This window comes from Hemicordylus capensis, chromosome 8 (genome assembly GCF_027244095.1).
Source record: "Hemicordylus capensis ecotype Gifberg chromosome 8, rHemCap1.1.pri, whole genome shotgun sequence".
NCBI lineage: Eukaryota > Metazoa > Chordata > Lepidosauria > Squamata > Cordylidae > Hemicordylus > Hemicordylus capensis.
This window is the reverse complement of record NC_069664.1, coordinates 4,897,945-4,916,907: the sequence shown is the minus strand read 5'-3', so window position 1 is coordinate 4,916,907 and position 18,963 is coordinate 4,897,945. Positions and strand designations below refer to the sequence as shown.

The window sequence follows — 18,963 nt, the reverse complement described above, 5'->3', positions numbered from 1 at the left end:
AAGTTGGCTTCATGCTGCTAAAGGTACTCTTGTGGTTTGTACACATTCTCTCCTGCCCCCTCAGTGGCTAAGGTTCTAAACTTATACCTGCTTCGAGCAGCATTTTGGAACAGTTTTGTGTAGGATTGTGCCTGAACCCACTCAGGAAGCCACGGGCGGGGTGGGGATTGGCTCTTATCTCGTCCTTATCAGATAAGGACCAGGTAATTGGGTCCTTATCCACTCTTCTGCCACCCCACTGCTTTTCCGGGCGCATTGCTCAATTTCCAAAAGTCCATGTGCAGCTGCAGCACTGCTCTCAGCAGCCTGTGCAATGTTGGCACACACATGGTCTGTAAGGACCTGATTACCTGGTTTTTAAACCAATTTGGATGCGGGCACCTGAGCTGGTTCAGCGCTTCCCTAAGGAGGCGAACTGGTTCGGGCAGATCCCTAATTATGTAGGCAGACATTAGGGATGTGTGCATTGATGCTACTCAGAGTACCTTTGACAAATGAGGCAAGGCAGGTGGCTTCTAAGGAGAGGGCCTTTTTGGTGGTGGCACCCCATTTATGAAAGCCTCCATCATTACTTTGTTCTTCTAGATGTCAGGTGAAGACCTAGGCTTAAAAAAAACAACCAGTTTTTAGAACTCTAAAAAAAATTATTGCAAATTTTTGTTTTAATGTTTGTGAATTGTATGTTTTGGTCAGTTGTTTTTCTGTTTTATTTTGTGAGCCACCTAGAGAACCATTGTTATATGATGGCTAAGAAATAAGTTGTTATAACAGAAATGAGGAGAGCTGGTCTTGTGGTAGCAAGCATTACTTGTCGCCTTAGCTAAGCAGGGTCTGCCTTGGTTGCATATGAATGGGAGACTAGAAGTGTGAGCACTGGAAGATATTCACCTCAGGGGATGGAGTCACTCTGGGAAGAGCATCTAGGTTCCAAGTTCCCTCCCTGACGGCATCTCCAAGATAGGGCTGAGAGAGACTCCTGCCCGCAACCTTGGAGAAGCCGCTGCCAGTCTGTGAAGACAATACTGAGCTAGATAGACCAATGGTCTGATTCAGTATATGGCAGCTTCCTCTGTTCCTAACTATGATTTTGACGTTCAAATTGACAGATCAGGGTTTCAATGAACCAGCAAACCAACACAAACCATGATTTGGAATGGATATTTCAAACCATGGTTTGTGTGTAACTATGGTTTGAAGAGAGATCGTCATTGCTGTAACTCTTCCACCTCCAGGGGCCCCTACAGTTAGAGCTGGGCAGACACATAGTGAAAGCAGACAAGTGGCTCTAAATTATGGTATGGCTGCTTGTTTAGAGGCTTAACCTGTGGTCTGAGTTCTGAGCTATGCTTAGCAGGCTCACTGGTGTGATGTACAGTCTAAATTGAGCCCATAATGATGTGACATGCCAATAAGTGCCCTATTGGCATATTCAGGTTTCAAAGTAGCAGTGTTCACCTACCACTCGGATCTTCTTCTCTCGCCTGTGTTTTGTGGCATATGAGTCTGTGTTGAAGCGTCATGTTTGGAATTTTACTATCTCAATACAGAACATTCTGCAAGGAACATTGGAGGTAGTACCTGCTACAGAACATGCTGTGAACTCTGAGCCAGAAGGTAAAGTTATGTGCATTATCTTATTGTAGGAATATTCAGTAGCCCAGGGGTTCTGAAACTTGAGCCTGCAAATGATGTTGGACTACAACTCCCATCATCAATAGCCACAGTGGCTGAAATGATCTAAGTGGCTGTTGTGGCTGATCAACAGTGGCTGTTGATCATCTAAGGACCCAAGCTTGAGAACCCTTGCAGTAGCCCTTGGGCATCTAAATGCAAAGTGCCTGCATAACGGAATGCCTAGATTCTTTGGATAGGGCAGTCTAGAAATGTAATCAATAAAAGCCTGGGCTTGGCTGCTAGGAAGAACCGCTGGGATCCACTTAGGTCCCAGCACTGCCTCAGTGCTAAACATAGCTTTCAAGCCCAGGTTTCGCCGGGGTTAACAGAGCGAGTGCTCTGTTAACCCAGGCTCCAGGATTGTGTGTCAGTGTAGGTTGTTTGCAATCCGTGCTGAAACAGAGACGGGCACTAGCACGTCTGTCCCCTGGGGGAATCCCCCAATGCACCACACTCGGGACACGTTGTCCCGGCCTCCGGAGATTGGGTGATGTGGGAGGTCAGCACTCCCAGCAGGGATCGTTCGCTTGTGAATAGCTCCTATGAGTTCAGTGTAAAGACTTTGTCAGATGCCCATTGCATCTTATGTTGTAAACTAATAATGTAGGAATACTAGTTGGGCCAGGCACAGAGCATCTGTGCCTTGGGCCGGCCCACCCAGTACCACTGCTTCCCCCCCACTCCACCCACTTCTTTCCCCCATTGGTTCCTCCTCCCACCCACTCCCAGTAGCAGCCGCTGCCGTCTGCTGCTCCCATCGGCCAGGCTGGATTGGCCCGCCTCCTCCTTCCAGCGGCGGACTGGCCTGCCGCCACCTCCTGCTCCTGCTGGCCGGGCTCGATCGCCCTGCCTCCTCCCCGGGGCTGTCCCAGCCCACCAGTGCCTCCTGCTGCCACCGGCTGGGTGAGGTCGGCCTGCCTCCTCCCACTGGCCAGGCCAGCCCACCGCCACCTCCTCCAGCCAACTGGATGCCACCGCCATAGTCTCCTCCCCACCGTTATCCCCCAGGCAGCTGCTTGCAAACTCTTGTGAGAGCTGCCACACATGGGATTAGCAACGGGTACATTTAGGAGAATTAGATAGATAGATAGATGGCTGAAGTGCATTGTCAATGTTCTGGGTGAAAGAGCCCCTACTAACTGGGCAAAGAGGCACATTTTAAAAACGATGATTTTCCTTCAGAGGAGGGTTGCATCCACAGCTAGGATGGGGTTGTCTCGACCTCCTGCTCCTAGACAGGGCCAATCAGAAGCTTTGGGCTACGTCAGGAGGGAGGGACAATCCCCTCAAGCTCCAGTTCTTCGCCCTGTCTCGCTCCAGCAGGGCTGCTCCGTTCTTGCTCCGCTTTTCTGCTGCCTCACCTCCCTTCCTTAGCAATAGCAGCCTAGGTTGTGCAAGGGGGTAGGAGGGGAGCCGTGTCTCTATTCGCAACGAAGTAAAAAAGCCTCATCGCGGCTCCCAGACCCACGGAGGTAATGGAGCCCCATCGCGACGAGAGGGAGGTCTCTCCCTCCCTCTCAGAGGATTCTGTAGCGCATTCACTGTGCAGAGCTGAGTGGGCGGCGGCTTCCATTCCCGCGCCCGTTACTCGGTCCCAGGGGTTGGCCAGAACCATCAAACGGGCCAAGAAACGCCCCAAGCCTTGGTTAGGAACCCGCTCTGTGGGAGGAAGATCCCCTTCTCGCTCGCCCGCCCCGGAGGTGCTCCCTCTAGATGGCGGCGATTGCTTGATGGCCCCCGCCCTGCTCCGCGAATCGGGCATGGACTCCTTGGTGGAAGGTGAGCCTGAGGCCGTTACTGAAGGGGGGTCGGGGTTTGGGGACCTCATCTCCGCCCCTCCCGCCAAGCGTCCCTGTGCCGCTGAGGCGGCGGCTGCGGATGCCGCCCCCGATCGGGGGACTGGCCTGGCTGAGGAGGAAGAGGACATCCCGCCGCGATTCGCGGCTCTCCTGAGGCGGGTGGTCTCCAGGGAGCTTCAGAAGCTCCCCTGGCTGCTCCCGCCAGTGACGACTCTGCCCCCGGCCCCCGCACAGGCTTGTCAGGGTCAGGGCCTTTTTCCCGCCCAGCCGCTTCCCGCCAAAGCGCCGGCGGCCATTTTGGTTGCGGCCTCGAGCGCCTTGGGGACTGTTCTCTCCGCGGGTCCGATGGCCCCCCTCCCAGATGAGGGGCCTCCCGCGCTGTCCCCCTGCCGCCCGATTCCCCGTTTGCCTGCAGCGCCCGCCCCCCGCCCTATCTCTCGTGAGCTCCCTACGCCCTCAGAAGTGTCTGATTTGGATAGGGAGGAGGGCGAGCTTTCCGGGGACGATGAAGGCCCATCCACCTCTGGCCGCTCCAATTATCGCCTCTTTGATCAGGCAGATTACTCGGTCCTCCTTTATAAGGTCAGGAAAACCCTTCGGTTGGGGTGGGGGGGTTGTTCAGCCCCCGCCCGCAGATGCTGAGGGAGATCCCTCGGTGCTGCCTTCTATTAAGTCTCAGGAGGTCAACGTTCCCTGTCCCCAGCCTTTCTTCGACATTTTCCAAGCCGAATGGGACAAGCCTATTGAGGGAAAAGGGCCTTTCCCCGCTGTGTGGCACATGTATTCTTCTAACAGTGCACTGACGAATATGCTCAAGTTGCCAGTGGTTGATGCTGAAGTGGCCACCCTAGGGGAGGACTCCCTAAAAAATGTGGAGGATAAGTGCTGCGATGCCGCCTTGCGCAGGTCCCATGAGGCGAATGCCCTGCTCATCAGAGCATCCACCGCCAATTCCATTTTTGCTAGGGCTGCCGTCTTGTGGGTACAGGATCTCGCCCCCATGGTCCCGCCCGAGCTCCTTAACCTTCGGCAGGGACTCAATAAACTGGGGAAAGCTGTCAGGTTTATGGCGCATTCCTCTTTGGATGCCGCTAAGTTATCGGCTAGGGCGCTAGCTTCTGACGTCACAGTATGACGACACTTGTAGCTTAAAAACTGGAGAGTTGACCAGAAGTCCAGGGCCAACCTCGCCAACTCCGCCTTCAAAGGGGGCAAGCTCTTCGGTGAGGCCCTCGAGCCCGTCTTGGTTCAGACCAAGGACAATAAGAAGGCCATGCCTTCTACGTCTCTGTCCCAGCGTCAGGACCACAGAGCCTACTCGTCATCCACATCTGGGTTTAAAGGGTACAAGTCCGCCTTCCGCTCTCGGCAAAACAGGCCAGATAGGTCCAACTGGCACAGGAACTTTCGGGACAGCTCCTTTCGAAAGCCCCAGCAGTCCGGCCAATCCTCCAAGCCCGGCTTCAGAAGGAACCAAGCCCAATGACTACCTCCCGGGGTCCAGCCCTCGGGTTCAGGAGGTCTGCACAGTGGGGGGCAGGTTGAGGGGCTTTGCACACACCTGGGCACAGACTTGCTCCAATGCCTGGGTATTACAGACCGTCTCCTCAGGATACTCTCTGGAGTTTGCAACGCAGCCTCCAGATTGCTTCCTTCCCTCCCCCCGGTCCCACAGGGTATCCAAACACCGCCTGATGTGGGAGGCCATCTGCCACTTACAGGCTATTCAGGCGATCGAGCCTGTTCCTTTGGAGGAATGGGGGCAGGGGGTATATTCTATCCTCTTCCTGGTCCCCAAAAAGAATGGGGAATGGCGGGCGATTCTGGACCTCAAATTTGTGAATCGGTTCCTCCGGAGGAGGGCCTTTCGCATGGAGACCCTTCGATCGATCCTGATGGCACTCCAGCAAGGGGATTTTCTTGCTTCGGTGGACCTAAAGGAGGCCTACCTCCATGTCCCCATTCACGAACAAGACCGTCGCTTCCTGAGATTCGTCTACTGCTCCCACCACTTCCAGTACCAGGTGCTCCCCTTCGGTCTGTCGACTGCGCCCCGAGTGTTCACCAAGATCATGGTGGCACTCGTGGCGCACTTGAGGACCAGGGGCGTCCATCTGTACCCGTACCTAGACGATCTTTTGATCAGATCTCCCTCCTTGTCCAAGGGTCAACAGGATGTCCTCTTGACCCTTTCTGCCCTGGAGGCGCATGGGTTTGTGGTCAACAGGTCCAAGAGCTCTCTGTCCCCTCGGACCAGGGTTCTCCACCTGGGCGCAGAGATCGACATGGTTCAGGGGACCCTCTGCTTGACTCAGGAGCGCAGGGCTTCCTTGATTGCGTCGTGCCAGGCTCTGATCGCTTGCCCCCGCTCCAACATCCTGTCCCTGTCCCAGTTGCATCGCATGGTGTCCACCCTGGGCATAGTTCCGTGGAGTTGGTTCCATTCTCGTCCGCTCCAGTGGTTCCTCCTCAGGTATCAGGAACAGGTGATGGACCGTTCCAGGAGGCCGGTCACCCTTCCACCTTGGGTAGTTCAGTCCCTACATTGGTGGGTGTCCCCAGCCACATCACGGGGAGTCAACTTCCTTCCAGCGGATCGGGTCCTGGTGACCACAAATGCCAGCCTCCTGGGCTGGGGGGGGGGCACTGTCACCAGCACGTGGCTCAGGGCTGCTGGTCCGAAGACGAGCGTTCCAAATAGATCAGTTGGCTGGAGTTGCGAGCAATCCACCTGGCATTACTGGAATTCCTCCCGTTAGTCCAAGGTCATCACGTCCTGGTGCGTACGGACAACGCCACAGCCAAAGCCCACGTCGTTCGCCAAGGCGGCACGAGGTCCAAAACTCTGATGCGCGAAGCCTCCCTTCTGCTGCACTGGGCAGAACTCCACCTGCTGTCCCTCGAAGTGGACCATGTCAGCGGGGTGTTAAACGTGGTGGCGGACTGGCTGAGCCGCTCCCAGCTGGACCCAGCGGAGTGGTCGCTGGACCCTCGGGCCTTCCAGCAGATAGTACACAGGTTCGGCCAGCCGGTCATGGACGTCTTCGCAAAACAGGAAAACCCCAAGGCGAAGTGCTACCTCGCCAGGTACCGCTCCCCCGGAGTGGAGGGTGTGGATTCCCTGTCCTTCCCGTGGCCCCAGGGGCTGATTTATGCATTTCCACCGTTCGCAGTCATTCCACAGACCATCCGAAGGGTCCGGATGCTGAGAGCGGAGGTCGTTCTTGTGGCTCCACACTGGCCGCGCAGGCCGTGGTTTTCGGACCTGGTGGAGTTGTCCAGCGAACCGCCGCTTCCCCTGGGCTCCCACCGTCAGCTTCTCCGTCAGGGTCCAGTATACCATCTGGAGCCGGAGTGGCTCAATCTCTTTGCGTGGAGGTTGAGCGGGAGGATTTAGCAGCCTGTGGCTACACGTCTTCTGTTGAGGACACAATTCTGGCCTCCAGGAGGCCGTCTACAGTCCGAGTATATCAATCTACCTGGAAGAACTTTGCCGGATGGTGCAGAGCACGGGGGGTGCTGCCCAGGTCGCCATCTGATCCTCTTGTCCTGGGGTTCCTGCAGAGCGGCCTGGATAAAGGGCTCCGTCCTAACACACTGCGCCACCAAGTTTTCGCCATTTCCTCGGCCCTGCAACTAGAGGGACCTCCGTTGGCTCAACATCCTCATGTGCAGAGATTCCTTAGGTGTGCCTCTATCCTCAACCCCCCTACTGTCCATAGGTTCCCCACCTGGGATCTCGGTTTGGTGCTAAGGGCCCTTACCAAGGCCCCGTTCGAACCTCTACGGACCGTTCCTTTGCGGTTCCTTTCCTTTAAAGTTCTCTTCCTGGTCGCTATCACGTCTGCCAGGAGGGTTTCCAACCTTCACGCCCTTTCAGTGCGGAAAGAGCTATGTCTAGTCTACCCGGACTACGTCCTACTCCGTACGGATCCCTCTTTCCTCCCTAAAGTGAACTCTCTGTTCCACAGGGCCCAGGAGATTATGTTGCAATCATTTTGTCTGAGCCCTTCTTCCCCCAAGGAACGCGAATGGCACAAGTTGGATGTCCGCAGGGGACTCAAGATCTATTTGAGGCGTACTAAGTCCTTTCGGGCTTCCGATTCTCTGTTTGTTTCCTTCCGAGAGGGATCATTGGGGAAACAGGTTTCAACCTCCACCTTGTCGCGCTGGATTTGCCAGTGCATTAGATTACGTATGAAGGTTCAACTACCCCGGTGCCAGAGGTGATCACCGTGCATTCTGCTAGAAGTGCGGCTTCCTCCGCTGCTTTTTCCACATTAGCTCCCCTGGTCGATATTTGTCGTGCTGCCACATGGTCCTCTGTCTCCACCTTTGTGAGGCATTATAAAATTCACGACTGGACCTCGGCTGATGCAGCATTTGGGAGAAGTGTGTTGCAGCAGGTGGTTTCCCCTTGAGCCAGACCTCACAGCTCCCGCCCAGTATCTTAGGGGCTATGGTAGGTCCCATCCTAGCTGCGGATGCAACCCTCCTCTGAAGGAAAATGAAGCGTTGGCGCTTACCTGAAAGGTCATTTTCTTCAGAGGTATGGGTTGCATCCGCACCCACCCGCTTGTTCGTCTGGGCTATTTACTTTGCTGTCCTGACACCCGTTGCCCTTCTGTCTCCTATAAAGAGCCCCTGGTGGCGCAGTGGTAAAACTGCCGCCCTGTAACCAGAAGGTTACAAGTTCGATCCTGACCAGGGGCTCAAGGTTGACTCAGCCTTCCATCCTTCCGAGGTCGGTAAAATGAGTACCCAGAATGTTGGGGGCAATATGCTAAAATCATTGTAAACCGCTTAGAGAGCTCTGGCTATACAGCGGTATATAAATGTAAGTGCTATTGCTATTGCTATATTTCTGTGGGGTGGTCTTCGTTCTGGGGGTGGTGGGTACCCCCTTGCAGGATCTTAGTTAGTTCAGAGGTTTTTCTCCCGCTTTTTTTGCCTTGCTAAGTCTTCTACTGAGTTCACTCTTCCCAGTGCTTGTATGTTGTTCTGCTGGGTTCTTTTTAAATTTAACGTTTGTATTCCTTCTTCCTGTTATTAACCATCTTTTCTGGAGCAGTGCCTTGGAGCTGGCTATGAACTGGAGCTTGAGGGGATTGTCCCTCCCTCCTGACGTAGCCCAAAGCTTCTGATTGGCTCTTGTCTAGGAGCAAGAGGTCAAGACAACCCCATCCTAGCTGTGGATGCAACCCATACCTCTGAAGAAAATGATCTTTCAGGTAAGCGCCAATGCTTCATTCTCTTTATTGAGCAGGGGGAGAGCAACTGGCAGGGGGAGAGTACAACTCCAGTGACTGTTGCTGGTGTCTATCTTATGTTTCTTTTTCGATTGTGAGCCCTTTGTGGACAGGGATCCATCTTATTTGTTTATTTTTTATTATTTCTCTGTGGAAACAGCTTTGGAAACATTTGTTGAAAAGTGGTATATAAATATTTGTTGTAATTGTGCTGTAGTCATCTGAGTATTTATCTCTGTTTTAGAAACAAATACCCGTTCTCCTGATCGTCCTGCTACCTGCTCCAGAACCATGCGGTCCTCTTCTAAAAGGAAGGTGGGTTTATTCTTAAGCTTTTCTTTTCGTCCATGAATTAATCTCCTTGTGAATTAATACTTTGGAGAGTGTACATGTTTGAATTTCACAGCATAGCAATTCATAAAATTCCTCTGTGTTTTCTCCCTCAGGTATTTAGTATATGCCAATTACTTTTGGAACTAGCAATAAATGAAGATAAGAAATCTCTTACATTATTTGAAGGGGGCAGGGGAGAGACTGACAGAGAAAATTGGCAGTGAAATGTCTATGTTCCTTTTCCTCAGTTTGTCCAATGCATCTTTTGTGCAGATTCCTCTTTTAATATTGCCACGTAAATTCTGCAGCAAAATGTAACTCTTATACTGTAGTAGTTTTTTGTCTTGAATTAGCACTCCTTAGCAAAAATAATAATAATAATAATTGATGTTTCCTAATAGTGTGCAGTCCAGGCAGAAGCAGCAAATCTTAGCCTTAGAGCTGAAACGCGGTCTAAGAGAGAGCCTCCTATTAAAGTCCTCAAACCCAGCAAAGACCCAAAAGTAAATTCCCACAGAAGATCTGCTTCTAAGAAGACACTGGTAAGTAACTCTGCCTTGCTCTTAGAAACTGGCTTACCACCTGTTGAGACTGGAGTGGCACGCCTGGCCATTTTAAGTTAGTGGCTGTGTTTATTGTGTTAACATCCCAAGGGTTATGACCTTTTTATTATTTGCTAACTCTTATGTGTCGTCTTTGGTGAAACGTTGGCAGCTGAACTTGACTACTATTGGCCTTTCCCAGGGTTTGATCCTTTCTTTGGGATATCATAAAGCCAGAATATTATTATTTATTATTTACATTTATATCCCGCTCTTCCTCCAAGGAGCCCAGAGCGGTGTACTACATACTTGGGTTTCTCCTCACAATAATCCTGTGAAGTAGGTTAGGCTGAGAGAGAAGTGACTGGCCCAGAGTCACCCAGCAAGCATCATGAATGAATGGGGATTTGAACTCAGGTCTCCCCGGTCCTAGTCCAGGACTCTAACCACTATACCACCCTGACTTTAGAATATGTCTAAAGCAAAGGCTTCTAGACACAGATAGTCAATATACATTGGCCTTTGTCAGGAAATGTTGTTGTTCTCCTCTTCATCGTTGTGCTGATCTTTCTTCTTCCTCATTGGCAGCACCTTCCCTAACATACTTGACAGAGCTCAGCCTTAGGAAAACCTTTTCACTTGTCAGATGGATTGTCTCCCCATCCACCGTGTTGACAGGCCAAATGTTTGGAATCCCTATTTCAGAATGTCTGTGTCCATGTGGGTCTGGGGAAGTGGGAGACTTGATCCATGTGTGTGGTAATTCCTGTAGTGGTTTACATGATGTATTTATTTGGCCATTGCTTATGGTTTGTTCTGGGAGGTCTTTGGAATTCTATGCAAATTTTCTATTAGTCAGCATGAGGCCACATGTTACAAGAAAAAGTAGCCAGCTTTTTAGTTTCTGCCAACAAAGTTTATTTTATTTATTTAGTGTGTGTGTGTGTGTGTGTGTGTGTGTGTATGTATGTATGTATATATATATATATATATATATATATATATATATATATATATATATGCCGCCCCAAACCTGCATCTCTGAGTGATGCAACCGGCAAGTTGATATATATCTGCCATTCAGAAACATGTCATGTTATGTTTCTAGTTTCTTATGGCTTTGAGATAGCAAGCATGACATATCCCCTTTGCTAAGCAGGGTCTGCCTCGTTGCATATGAGTGGGAGCCTACATGTTTGAGATATTCCCCACAGGGGATGGAGCCGCTCTAAGAATAGCAGAAGGTTCTAAGTTCCCTCCCTGGCAGCATCTCCAAGATAGGGCTGAGAGAGATTCCTGCCTGCAACCTTGGAGAAGCCGCTGCCAGTTTGTGTAGACAGTACTGAGCTAGGTAGACCAATGGTCTGACTCAGTATAGGGCAGCTTCCTATGTTCCTATGAGTGCCCTGTGATTCTTTTATATTGGTTTAACTACCCAATTTTTGAATTGCATATTTTTGTTATGGTTATGGCTAAACAAGATTCTCTTGTTGGGAAAAGGAGAGTGCTTGGAAAGATGCTTAATGCCTGTAGTTAATACAGATCATCTTAACCACAGTATCTTCTAAATATCTATAGGCTTCCAAACACAAAGTTTTTGGAAAGAGAAAGAAGAAGAAAAAGGAACAGAAGTCACATGAGGTGCGAGAAACTGTGTCCAAAAAACCTCTTTTGAGTCCAATTCCTGAGGCGAAAGAGGATACTTCGTTTGCATCATCTTATCTAAGTACGCCAAAGTTACAGATTTCCATTTTAGGTATGTAAAAAAGCAGTTGTCTACTTTTCTGGGTTTTGTTGTTGTTTTTTTTAAGCACTGGCAAATTGTAAGTGCAGTATAAAAAGTATTGCATATGATAATTATGGTTGTCTGTTCCATCAAATAGCATGACCTGTTGTCTCTTGAAAGCTTGTTGAACAAAATAGGCTTAATGTAGCCAAGAATTGCCCTTGGAGTTGCAGTTTGAATTCTAAGGTTTCTAGTTCACACTGGCACTCAACAGCTTGGCCTGAGACTGCTCAGGCCCTCTTTGACATCGTCCCAGCTAAGCCAGTACCCTCAAGGTGTGGGGTGAGCAGAGCAAGAGACAAGAGGCCAGGGTGGGTATTTCAAGAAAAGAGATCAGAGCACCTGTTTTTATGGGAGAACAAAATACAATCTGTGAAATTGACTTAGCCTTTGTTTGCTTCTGCTGTCTTTATTTATGTTTCTGTGTGAACCACCTTAAGAACTTTTGTTGAAAAATGGTACAGGAGGATCTCTTTATTCAGCTCTCACAGTTTCGTATCCGCAATTGGCTAATTGGCACCAGGGATATATGTGGTGGTGGTGGGGGGAAGGGTTAAACCCATGTATCTTGTATGGGTCAGAGGTGGCTGGAAATGACCTTGGTGGCCATTTCTAGCCGTCATTTTGTTTTGGGGAGCCATTTGGCTCATTTTAACCAAAAGTGGGGGGGCAAAACCAGCTATTTTCTGGCGATATTTGGAACGGTGGACTACTGGAGAGCATGGTAGGGCATTTTGGGAGGTTGTTTGGGTGGGGGGGGATCAGTGTTCTCTAATTTTTTTTCATCTGTGTTTGGAATAAGTTTTGGTCTGAGCAGCAGTATCAAGGCAATGTGTGTACACATGATTCACAGTGGGACCTTCCTGATTCAACCTGAGCAGGATCTAAAATTAACTGAGCGGGCATACAAAAATGTGTGAGTGCGCACACATGCACACGTCTTAGAGGGAACATTGGTGGGGGATGCCTATTTTCAGGCAGTCTGGGAACCTGACCTCTCCGATTCCCATAGCCCTCATGATCCATCATTTGTGGATTCACTATCCCCTGCCCCCCATGGAATGGAACCCCCATGAATAACGGGGTTCTCCTGTATATCAGTATTTGCGGTCGTCATAGCAGTGTCTGAAAATTATTGTTTACATATCTTTTTTAAAAAAAAGTTCAGAAAGCTGTTTACATAGCAAATGGACTGAGAAGGGGCTTAAAAAAAGACCTCCACAACAGCCACTGGAAGCAAATATATATATTGGGTTGAATAGGACCAGTTGCTCTCCCCTTCCTAAGTATAAGAGCTACTACCTTAAAAGGTGGTTCCACATAGGGGAAAAAGGAGATGATGATGAGATGGTGGGAAATTCTGGCGTAGCAGTTTAAGATAGGTCTAGGATAACTTGCACTGAAATCTTATAAGTGATGACTGGAAATCAAGGAAGCAAGACCTGAAGGAAGAGCTATCCAAGGTTCGAGTGATCTGTAGAAGCCAAGCTCGGCTGTGTTGGTTTATTGGCCAACCAGATTTCAGGCACAGAAAAGAGTTGCAATAAGACTGACATGAGTGGGGAATAAGCAACTCATCCCACCATCTACACTGTGGTTGGAATGTTGTTGGGAGCTGGAAGGAAGGGCAGTAAGACCGCAGAATATGCTTAAAAGAGTGAACATGCACTGTGCCTGCTTAGTTCTTGGTGTTGGTCAGGACCCGATGAATTTTACACGCTGCCGTGCAAAACTTGGCAACGTTATGTGTTATAACAGGGTTCGAGTTGGAGAGCAGGAGAGAGACATAGGATTGGCTTGTGCAACCTGGGGTCTCAATTAGTAACAGAAGAATGAGGGTGATCTGGATGTGTCTTTAGAATGGGCAATGGAGGCGGACGTGTTCTCTTTCCACTTGCCCAGAAATACAGGGGCACCGACATTCCGAGAAGGGGGTCTTTCTGTATCTGCCTTCTAGCACAGCCAAAGGAAGGGTACCACAACAGGCCAGGTGCAAATGGGCACGATCCAGACTAAGGTGGTCATGACTAGGTTCCAATTTAATGTGACTGAAGTCAGCAGCTAACATTTCTCATTTATTGCAGCAGTGCTTAGTCATATTTTTGCCTATTAGATGATTAAAAAACGTGGTCTCATTTCCTTTCTAATCAAAACTTTGTCTTAGATTCTTCACCCTCCAGTGACCTCCCTGCAGAACCTATGAATGAGACTGCTGAAAAGACAAATAGTGTTGTACACAGGGCTGAAGAGGAGAGCAGCTGTCTGGACTCCAGCCTGGCTCTTGTGAAGGAAGAGACTTTACCTTGCTTCCAGTCAAGCTCCTCCTCACAACTGCAGGACACTGCCAGGCATGAGATGCAAACCATGTCTCCTTGGGACCTACCTGAGAAATGGGACACAAATGAAAATGAACAGGTGCTGAAAAGTGTGGACTCTTCTAGTGAGACTGAGCTGCAATTGCCAAACCTATTCACGACTGGTAAAAAGAATAGCAAAAGAGCTTCACGTCTCGTCAGAGGTCCTGCCACAGAACTGATGAATCAAGGTGATGCTGGTGTGAATGTGAAAATTCGAAGGAGGAGCAGAGGAATTGGCCACAACCTCCCAAATGCTGCAGACGTTCAGTCTGAAACAGCTGTAAAAAATTCCGGTGTTCCTAGAAGGAGTCTGGAAGAATGGTCTCCGTCAGAGGGTGCTTCTGAATTCTTAAACTATTTGCAGGACTGTATAGAGGAATCTTTCCGGAGCGTCCCCATTAATAACAACAAAAAGGTGAGACGCAGCATGCGGCATCTTAAAGATGCGGAAACGGAGGGGCTTGGATGGATTCAGGTACCTGTTGATGATTCTGCAAGCCAGGCGCCCTGTGGTTCTGCCAGTAAAGTCCAGGAGCCAAAGTGCACCTCCAGCTCTCGGGATTCGGAGTCTTGTTGTCCAAGAAAGCAAGAAAGAAGAGTCTGTTGGTGCTTGCCAATGAGAGAGAAGCAAGCGGATGTCCCTGTTGTAAAGGGCCCTTGCAGATCGAGGAGGAGGAGAAGCATTTGTGCGTGGAGTTTGGAGGAGAATACAAATTTTGCCTCGCCAGTGCAGAGAAAACAAAGAGCAAGCCTTGGCTATAAAAATGATCAGTGCTGTCATAAGTATACCAAAGTGAGAGAATTCTTGGGGGATCACCCATCAACTTAACTGAGCCTGCTGCTTCTTGACGGTAAATATTAAGCTCTCACTTCAGCTATACAAACTCCAGTTGTTATATTAGAGTTGAAAAATGTAGTGATTTGCTTACTTGCATTTGATATACGCGTTTCTCTAATTCTTGAAATGAGAACTTTAAACCAAGTTATTAGGAAAGCAACACAGGGAAAGAATTTAAATAAAGAGTCTGTTCAGAAATAATTGGAAATTAAAGATATGGTTTATGATTTAGAGTTAGTTGGAAGTCCAGACTTAATGTAGCTCAGTTGGCTTCTGGAGTTTCCTGGAGCACTGCCAGAAAATTGACTGTTCTCAGCTGGTAGCAGTAAGAAAATTATGATGGATGAGTCAAAACCAAGTGACTTTCACTATGATGTTTTAGAGAGATTGGAAGTGCTGTCCAACTTTGTCTCATGATATTTTGAAGATTAAAATCTCAGGAGAGAACTACCAAATGTTACAGGTTTTTCAGCATGTTTTCTGGAAAGCTTTTTTTATTTGCAGCTCTTTTAGATAGTTGAAATTTTACTCTGTACTGAACAAATCATTCAAGCCATTTTTTGGAACCCACTTTTGAGATCCCTTAACACTAGAGGAGAATATTAACTGTTCCCTCCCACCCATAGGTAGGTATGTGTTTGTTTTTTAACTTTCCCTTGGAATTCCTGCAGAATAATTACATTATTTATCGAATTGTTCATCTCCCCAAACTTCCTTCTCTGGGCAGTTTACAACAATAGAAAACAAGTTAAAACATAGAAAATAAAAACCTTAAAACAATTTAAAATTAAGAAGCTTGGGTGAAGAGATAAGAGTTTAAATACTTTTAAAAAGTTGTCAGGGGGAGCATTCCAGTGTCTTGAGCCCCTGGTGGCGCAGTGGTAAAACTGCCGCCCTGTAACCAGAAGGTTACAAGTTCGATCCTGACCAGGGGCTCAGGGTTGACTCAGCCTTCCGAGGTCGGTAAAATGAGTACCCAGAATGTTGGGGGCAATATGCTAAATCATTGTAAACCGCTTAGAGAGCTTCGGCTATAGAGCGGTATATAAATGTAAGTGCTATTGCTATTGCTATTGCTATTGGGGCAGCAACAGTGTAGCCTCTCCCTGTATGGCCTGCAAGTGAGCCTCTTTGGATAATCTTAATGGGCGGTAGGGTTCATGGCGAAGAATACATTATCTAGAATACCCTGGGTCTAAGCCGTTTACCACAAGTTATTAGGACATCCCAAGAATCCACTAATAACTGAATAAAGTAGTTGAATAAAGTTGTTATTTAACACTGATTGAATAAAGTTGTAAACACTGTAAAACTTCTTAGACTAAAACCAAGTATTACTTAATTGATATTGTATTGATTTTTACATTATTGTAAATACTCCATATGATCCTTATTATATGTCAGCCTTATGATCATATATACACTGATGGGGTCTCAGCTGTCAATGACTGACCAGGAGAGAGAACTTGGGGCCGTGGTAGACGGCCACAAACAGGAGGTGTATGAAATTATGCGTGTACAGAGAGGAAATTTTCTCCCTGTCTCACAGCACTCAAACCAGGGTTCATCCCATGAAACTAAATGACAAAAGAAGAACTTCTTTCATACAGTGCATAATTAATTGATGCAGTTTTCTGCCATGGGATGTGGTGATGGCCCTCAGCTTGGATGGCTTTAAAAGGGGATTGGACAAATTCATCGAGGACAATAGTTATTAATGGCTACTAGTCTGGTGGCTATAGGCCACCTCCAGCCTCAGAAGCAAGATTCCTCTAAATCCCAATTGCAGACGAGCAGCAGCAGGAGAGAGGGCATGCCCTCGCCTCTTGCCTGTGGGCTTCTCAGAGGCATCTGGTGGGCCACTGTGTGAAACAGGATGCTGGACTAGATCGGCCTCAGGCCTGATCCAGCAGGGCTGTTCTTCTGTTCTTATCAGGAATTTTAAGGTTATTACATTCTTAAAGTACTATTGCACTTTTAGTGTTGGCTTAGTTACTTGTACTATGCCCAGAGCACTAGTTCCTTTTTCCTCCTAGATAACTGCAGTAGCTTAAAAGAAAACTCACTTAAAAGATTATGCATCCTGTACTGTTGAGTGGTGCGGCAGGGAAATGCTTGACTAACAAGCAGAAGGTTGCCGGTTCGAATCCCTGCTGGTATGTCTCCCAGGCTATGGGAAACACCTATATAGGACAGCAGCGATGTAGGAAGGCACTGAAAGGCATCATCTCACACTGCGTGGGAGGAGGCAATGGTAAACCCCTCCTGTATTCTATCAAAAGCAAACCACAGGGCTCTGTGGGCGCCAGGAGTTGAAATCAACTTGACAGCACACTTTACATTTACTGTTGAATTCCATTGACATTTTTAAAACATCACCTTCAGTATCTTTCTCCTTCTGATCCACTTTTCCATTCTTAAGATTGTGTGCACTGTGTTCCTTTCCAGAAGCCAAGTTTAAAATCTGACAACTTTATTTCAAGTAATGATTACACAATGTTCTTTCTTTACAGGGGCTGTATCCTGGATATATCAGAAGAGGGCAGTGTGGCATGGCTTTTGCATATCTGTATTTTGTTAAGGTTGACATTTTTTGTTTTATGAAAAGCACCCTACAGCTCACTATTATACTGATGCTGCAATAATGAAGAAGAAGAAGAAAAATATCCAGTCTACCTGAAGTTTGTCCTGACTTCAGTCCTACTGAAAGCACTGGGGGTCATTTTTTGCTGGACTTGGTCTGATCCAACCAAAATTGAATATTGTCAAGTCCCTTTGATTTCAGCGGGAGAGATTTAAGCACATGCGGAGTCAAAAGGGCTTAACTTCTGCTGGCTCATGGCCTGGCCAGTGGGAAATACAACAAAGCTAAAGCCTCAAGAGTCTATTTTCTGGTAAAAACAGTAATGGGGGGAAATCGGCAAAAGAGGAGAGAAACAAATGTAACCAAATATTACTCATTTTATAATCATAGATGCACTTGGTGTATTAACTACAGAACAATTTCACCAACCAGCGCTTATTCTTCATATTGCTTTCTCTAGCAGGCATTTGCACAGATTTTTCTCCTTTCTCCCCTCAATATCCTTGTGAGGCTATTTGTATGTTGGGTTTAAAAAAAAGAAGTGAGAAATTGCTCAGAAACACAGGGCACCATACTTACTGCCTACTGATCTCAGTTAAAAAACTACCCGAGTGTAGCTCTCTGACGCAGAAAGATTCTCCTTTGCTCTGCAACGACTCTTTGCCAAACTGCACTCCTATGGGTAGCGTGAGTGGTATCTGCAATAACGTCCACACCGTACAGTTAAGATCTGTGTTTATAACACCAGTGTGTGTGTGTGTTTCAGATGGACTGGCCCAGTCCTCTCTTTATCTAGAACTGTTGGGGGACAACCTCCGGAGGCTTGTCCTGTAGGAGGTGAGCAGGGCAGGGTCAAAAGAATTCTGCCCTACGTGTATATCCTGAGGGCGACATTGTCTTATCCCCTTAACCAGCACAAAGGCTTTGGAGCAAGGTGTATCTCCACCCATGGCCTGTTTCAGGGTGCTATGGGCTGGCACAGAAACATCCTCCCAGTGGTCACACCCTCACACGGATGACTGTTGCGACTTCAGCCAAGTAATGAGGCGTTTTTCCTTGTGCCGCATGGCGAGACATTGCGAGATGTTTCTGTTTTAAAAGCCCTCCGAAGGATATTAAATATAGCCCTGTTTTGATTTTTCCCCATTCAGGACAGCTTCATTTTTATTTTATCTTCTTAGGTAGTTGTAACTTTTGTTGACGTTAATTGCGTGTGGTAAATGGAAGTTTGGCCTTTTATCAACCTGGTAAAGTTGTAAGCCGTCTGGAGCAGTTTATTGGTACCCTGGGGTACAAATCAAATAAATCCATGTTATCTTTAAAAATGGCTTTTGCATTCCAGTCTTTACAGTCCAAAACCTGCAACATCTTCAGTCAGTCCACTTTGTGTATTTCAGTTTTATAGATCCTCTTAACTTTCTTGTTTTCACACGGGGGCGGGGGGATAACAAGCAAAACACAGGAGTTGGGGTGGTGGGCAGTGGAAATAAATAAATGGTAGACAAAGTCTTCTTGCTTGCAGGAAGGTTGGCCGTCCAAAATCTCATCGCAATCAGTTGCTCAGGCCTAAATGGCTCAGATTCGCTGTGATAGGATCAAGATGGTGTGGGGCTTGTTAAGAGCTAGAAGCTGTAACCTGAGCCAGCTAAATCTAAACTTGGGATTTGAAAGTGTAAATAGTGAGGTAAAGGAGACTCCTTGAGCACTTGCGGCCAACGGGGTGTTTGGGACCATTGTACTTGAGAGGGAAGAGTCGGATTGGCAGGGGTCTCCTCACTCCTGGACTGTCTGTAAAGCCAAA

At 48.1% G+C, this 18,963-nt stretch overlaps 1 protein-coding gene across 4 annotated transcripts in view; it reads left to right on the top strand.

Annotated features, from left to right (window-relative positions):
• CDCA2 (cell division cycle associated 2) overlaps positions 1–18,487 on the top strand; it is a 32,457-nt gene extending 13,970 nt beyond the window's left edge. For all 4 annotated transcript variants that reach the window (XM_053269063.1, XM_053269064.1, XM_053269066.1 and 1 more), the window contains exons 10-15: positions 1,548–1,614; positions 8,967–9,037; positions 9,457–9,597; positions 11,176–11,353; positions 13,548–14,591; positions 17,092–18,487. In XM_053269063.1, the coding sequence (XP_053125038.1) occupies positions 1,548–1,614; positions 8,967–9,037; positions 9,457–9,597; positions 11,176–11,353; positions 13,548–14,569 (1,479 nt within the window). In that variant the 3' untranslated portion in view covers positions 14,570–14,591; positions 17,092–18,487. The remainder of the gene's footprint in view (positions 1–1,547; positions 1,615–8,966; positions 9,038–9,456; positions 9,598–11,175; positions 11,354–13,547; positions 14,592–17,091) is intronic.
• Positions 18,488–18,963: the final 476 nt, after the last annotated feature.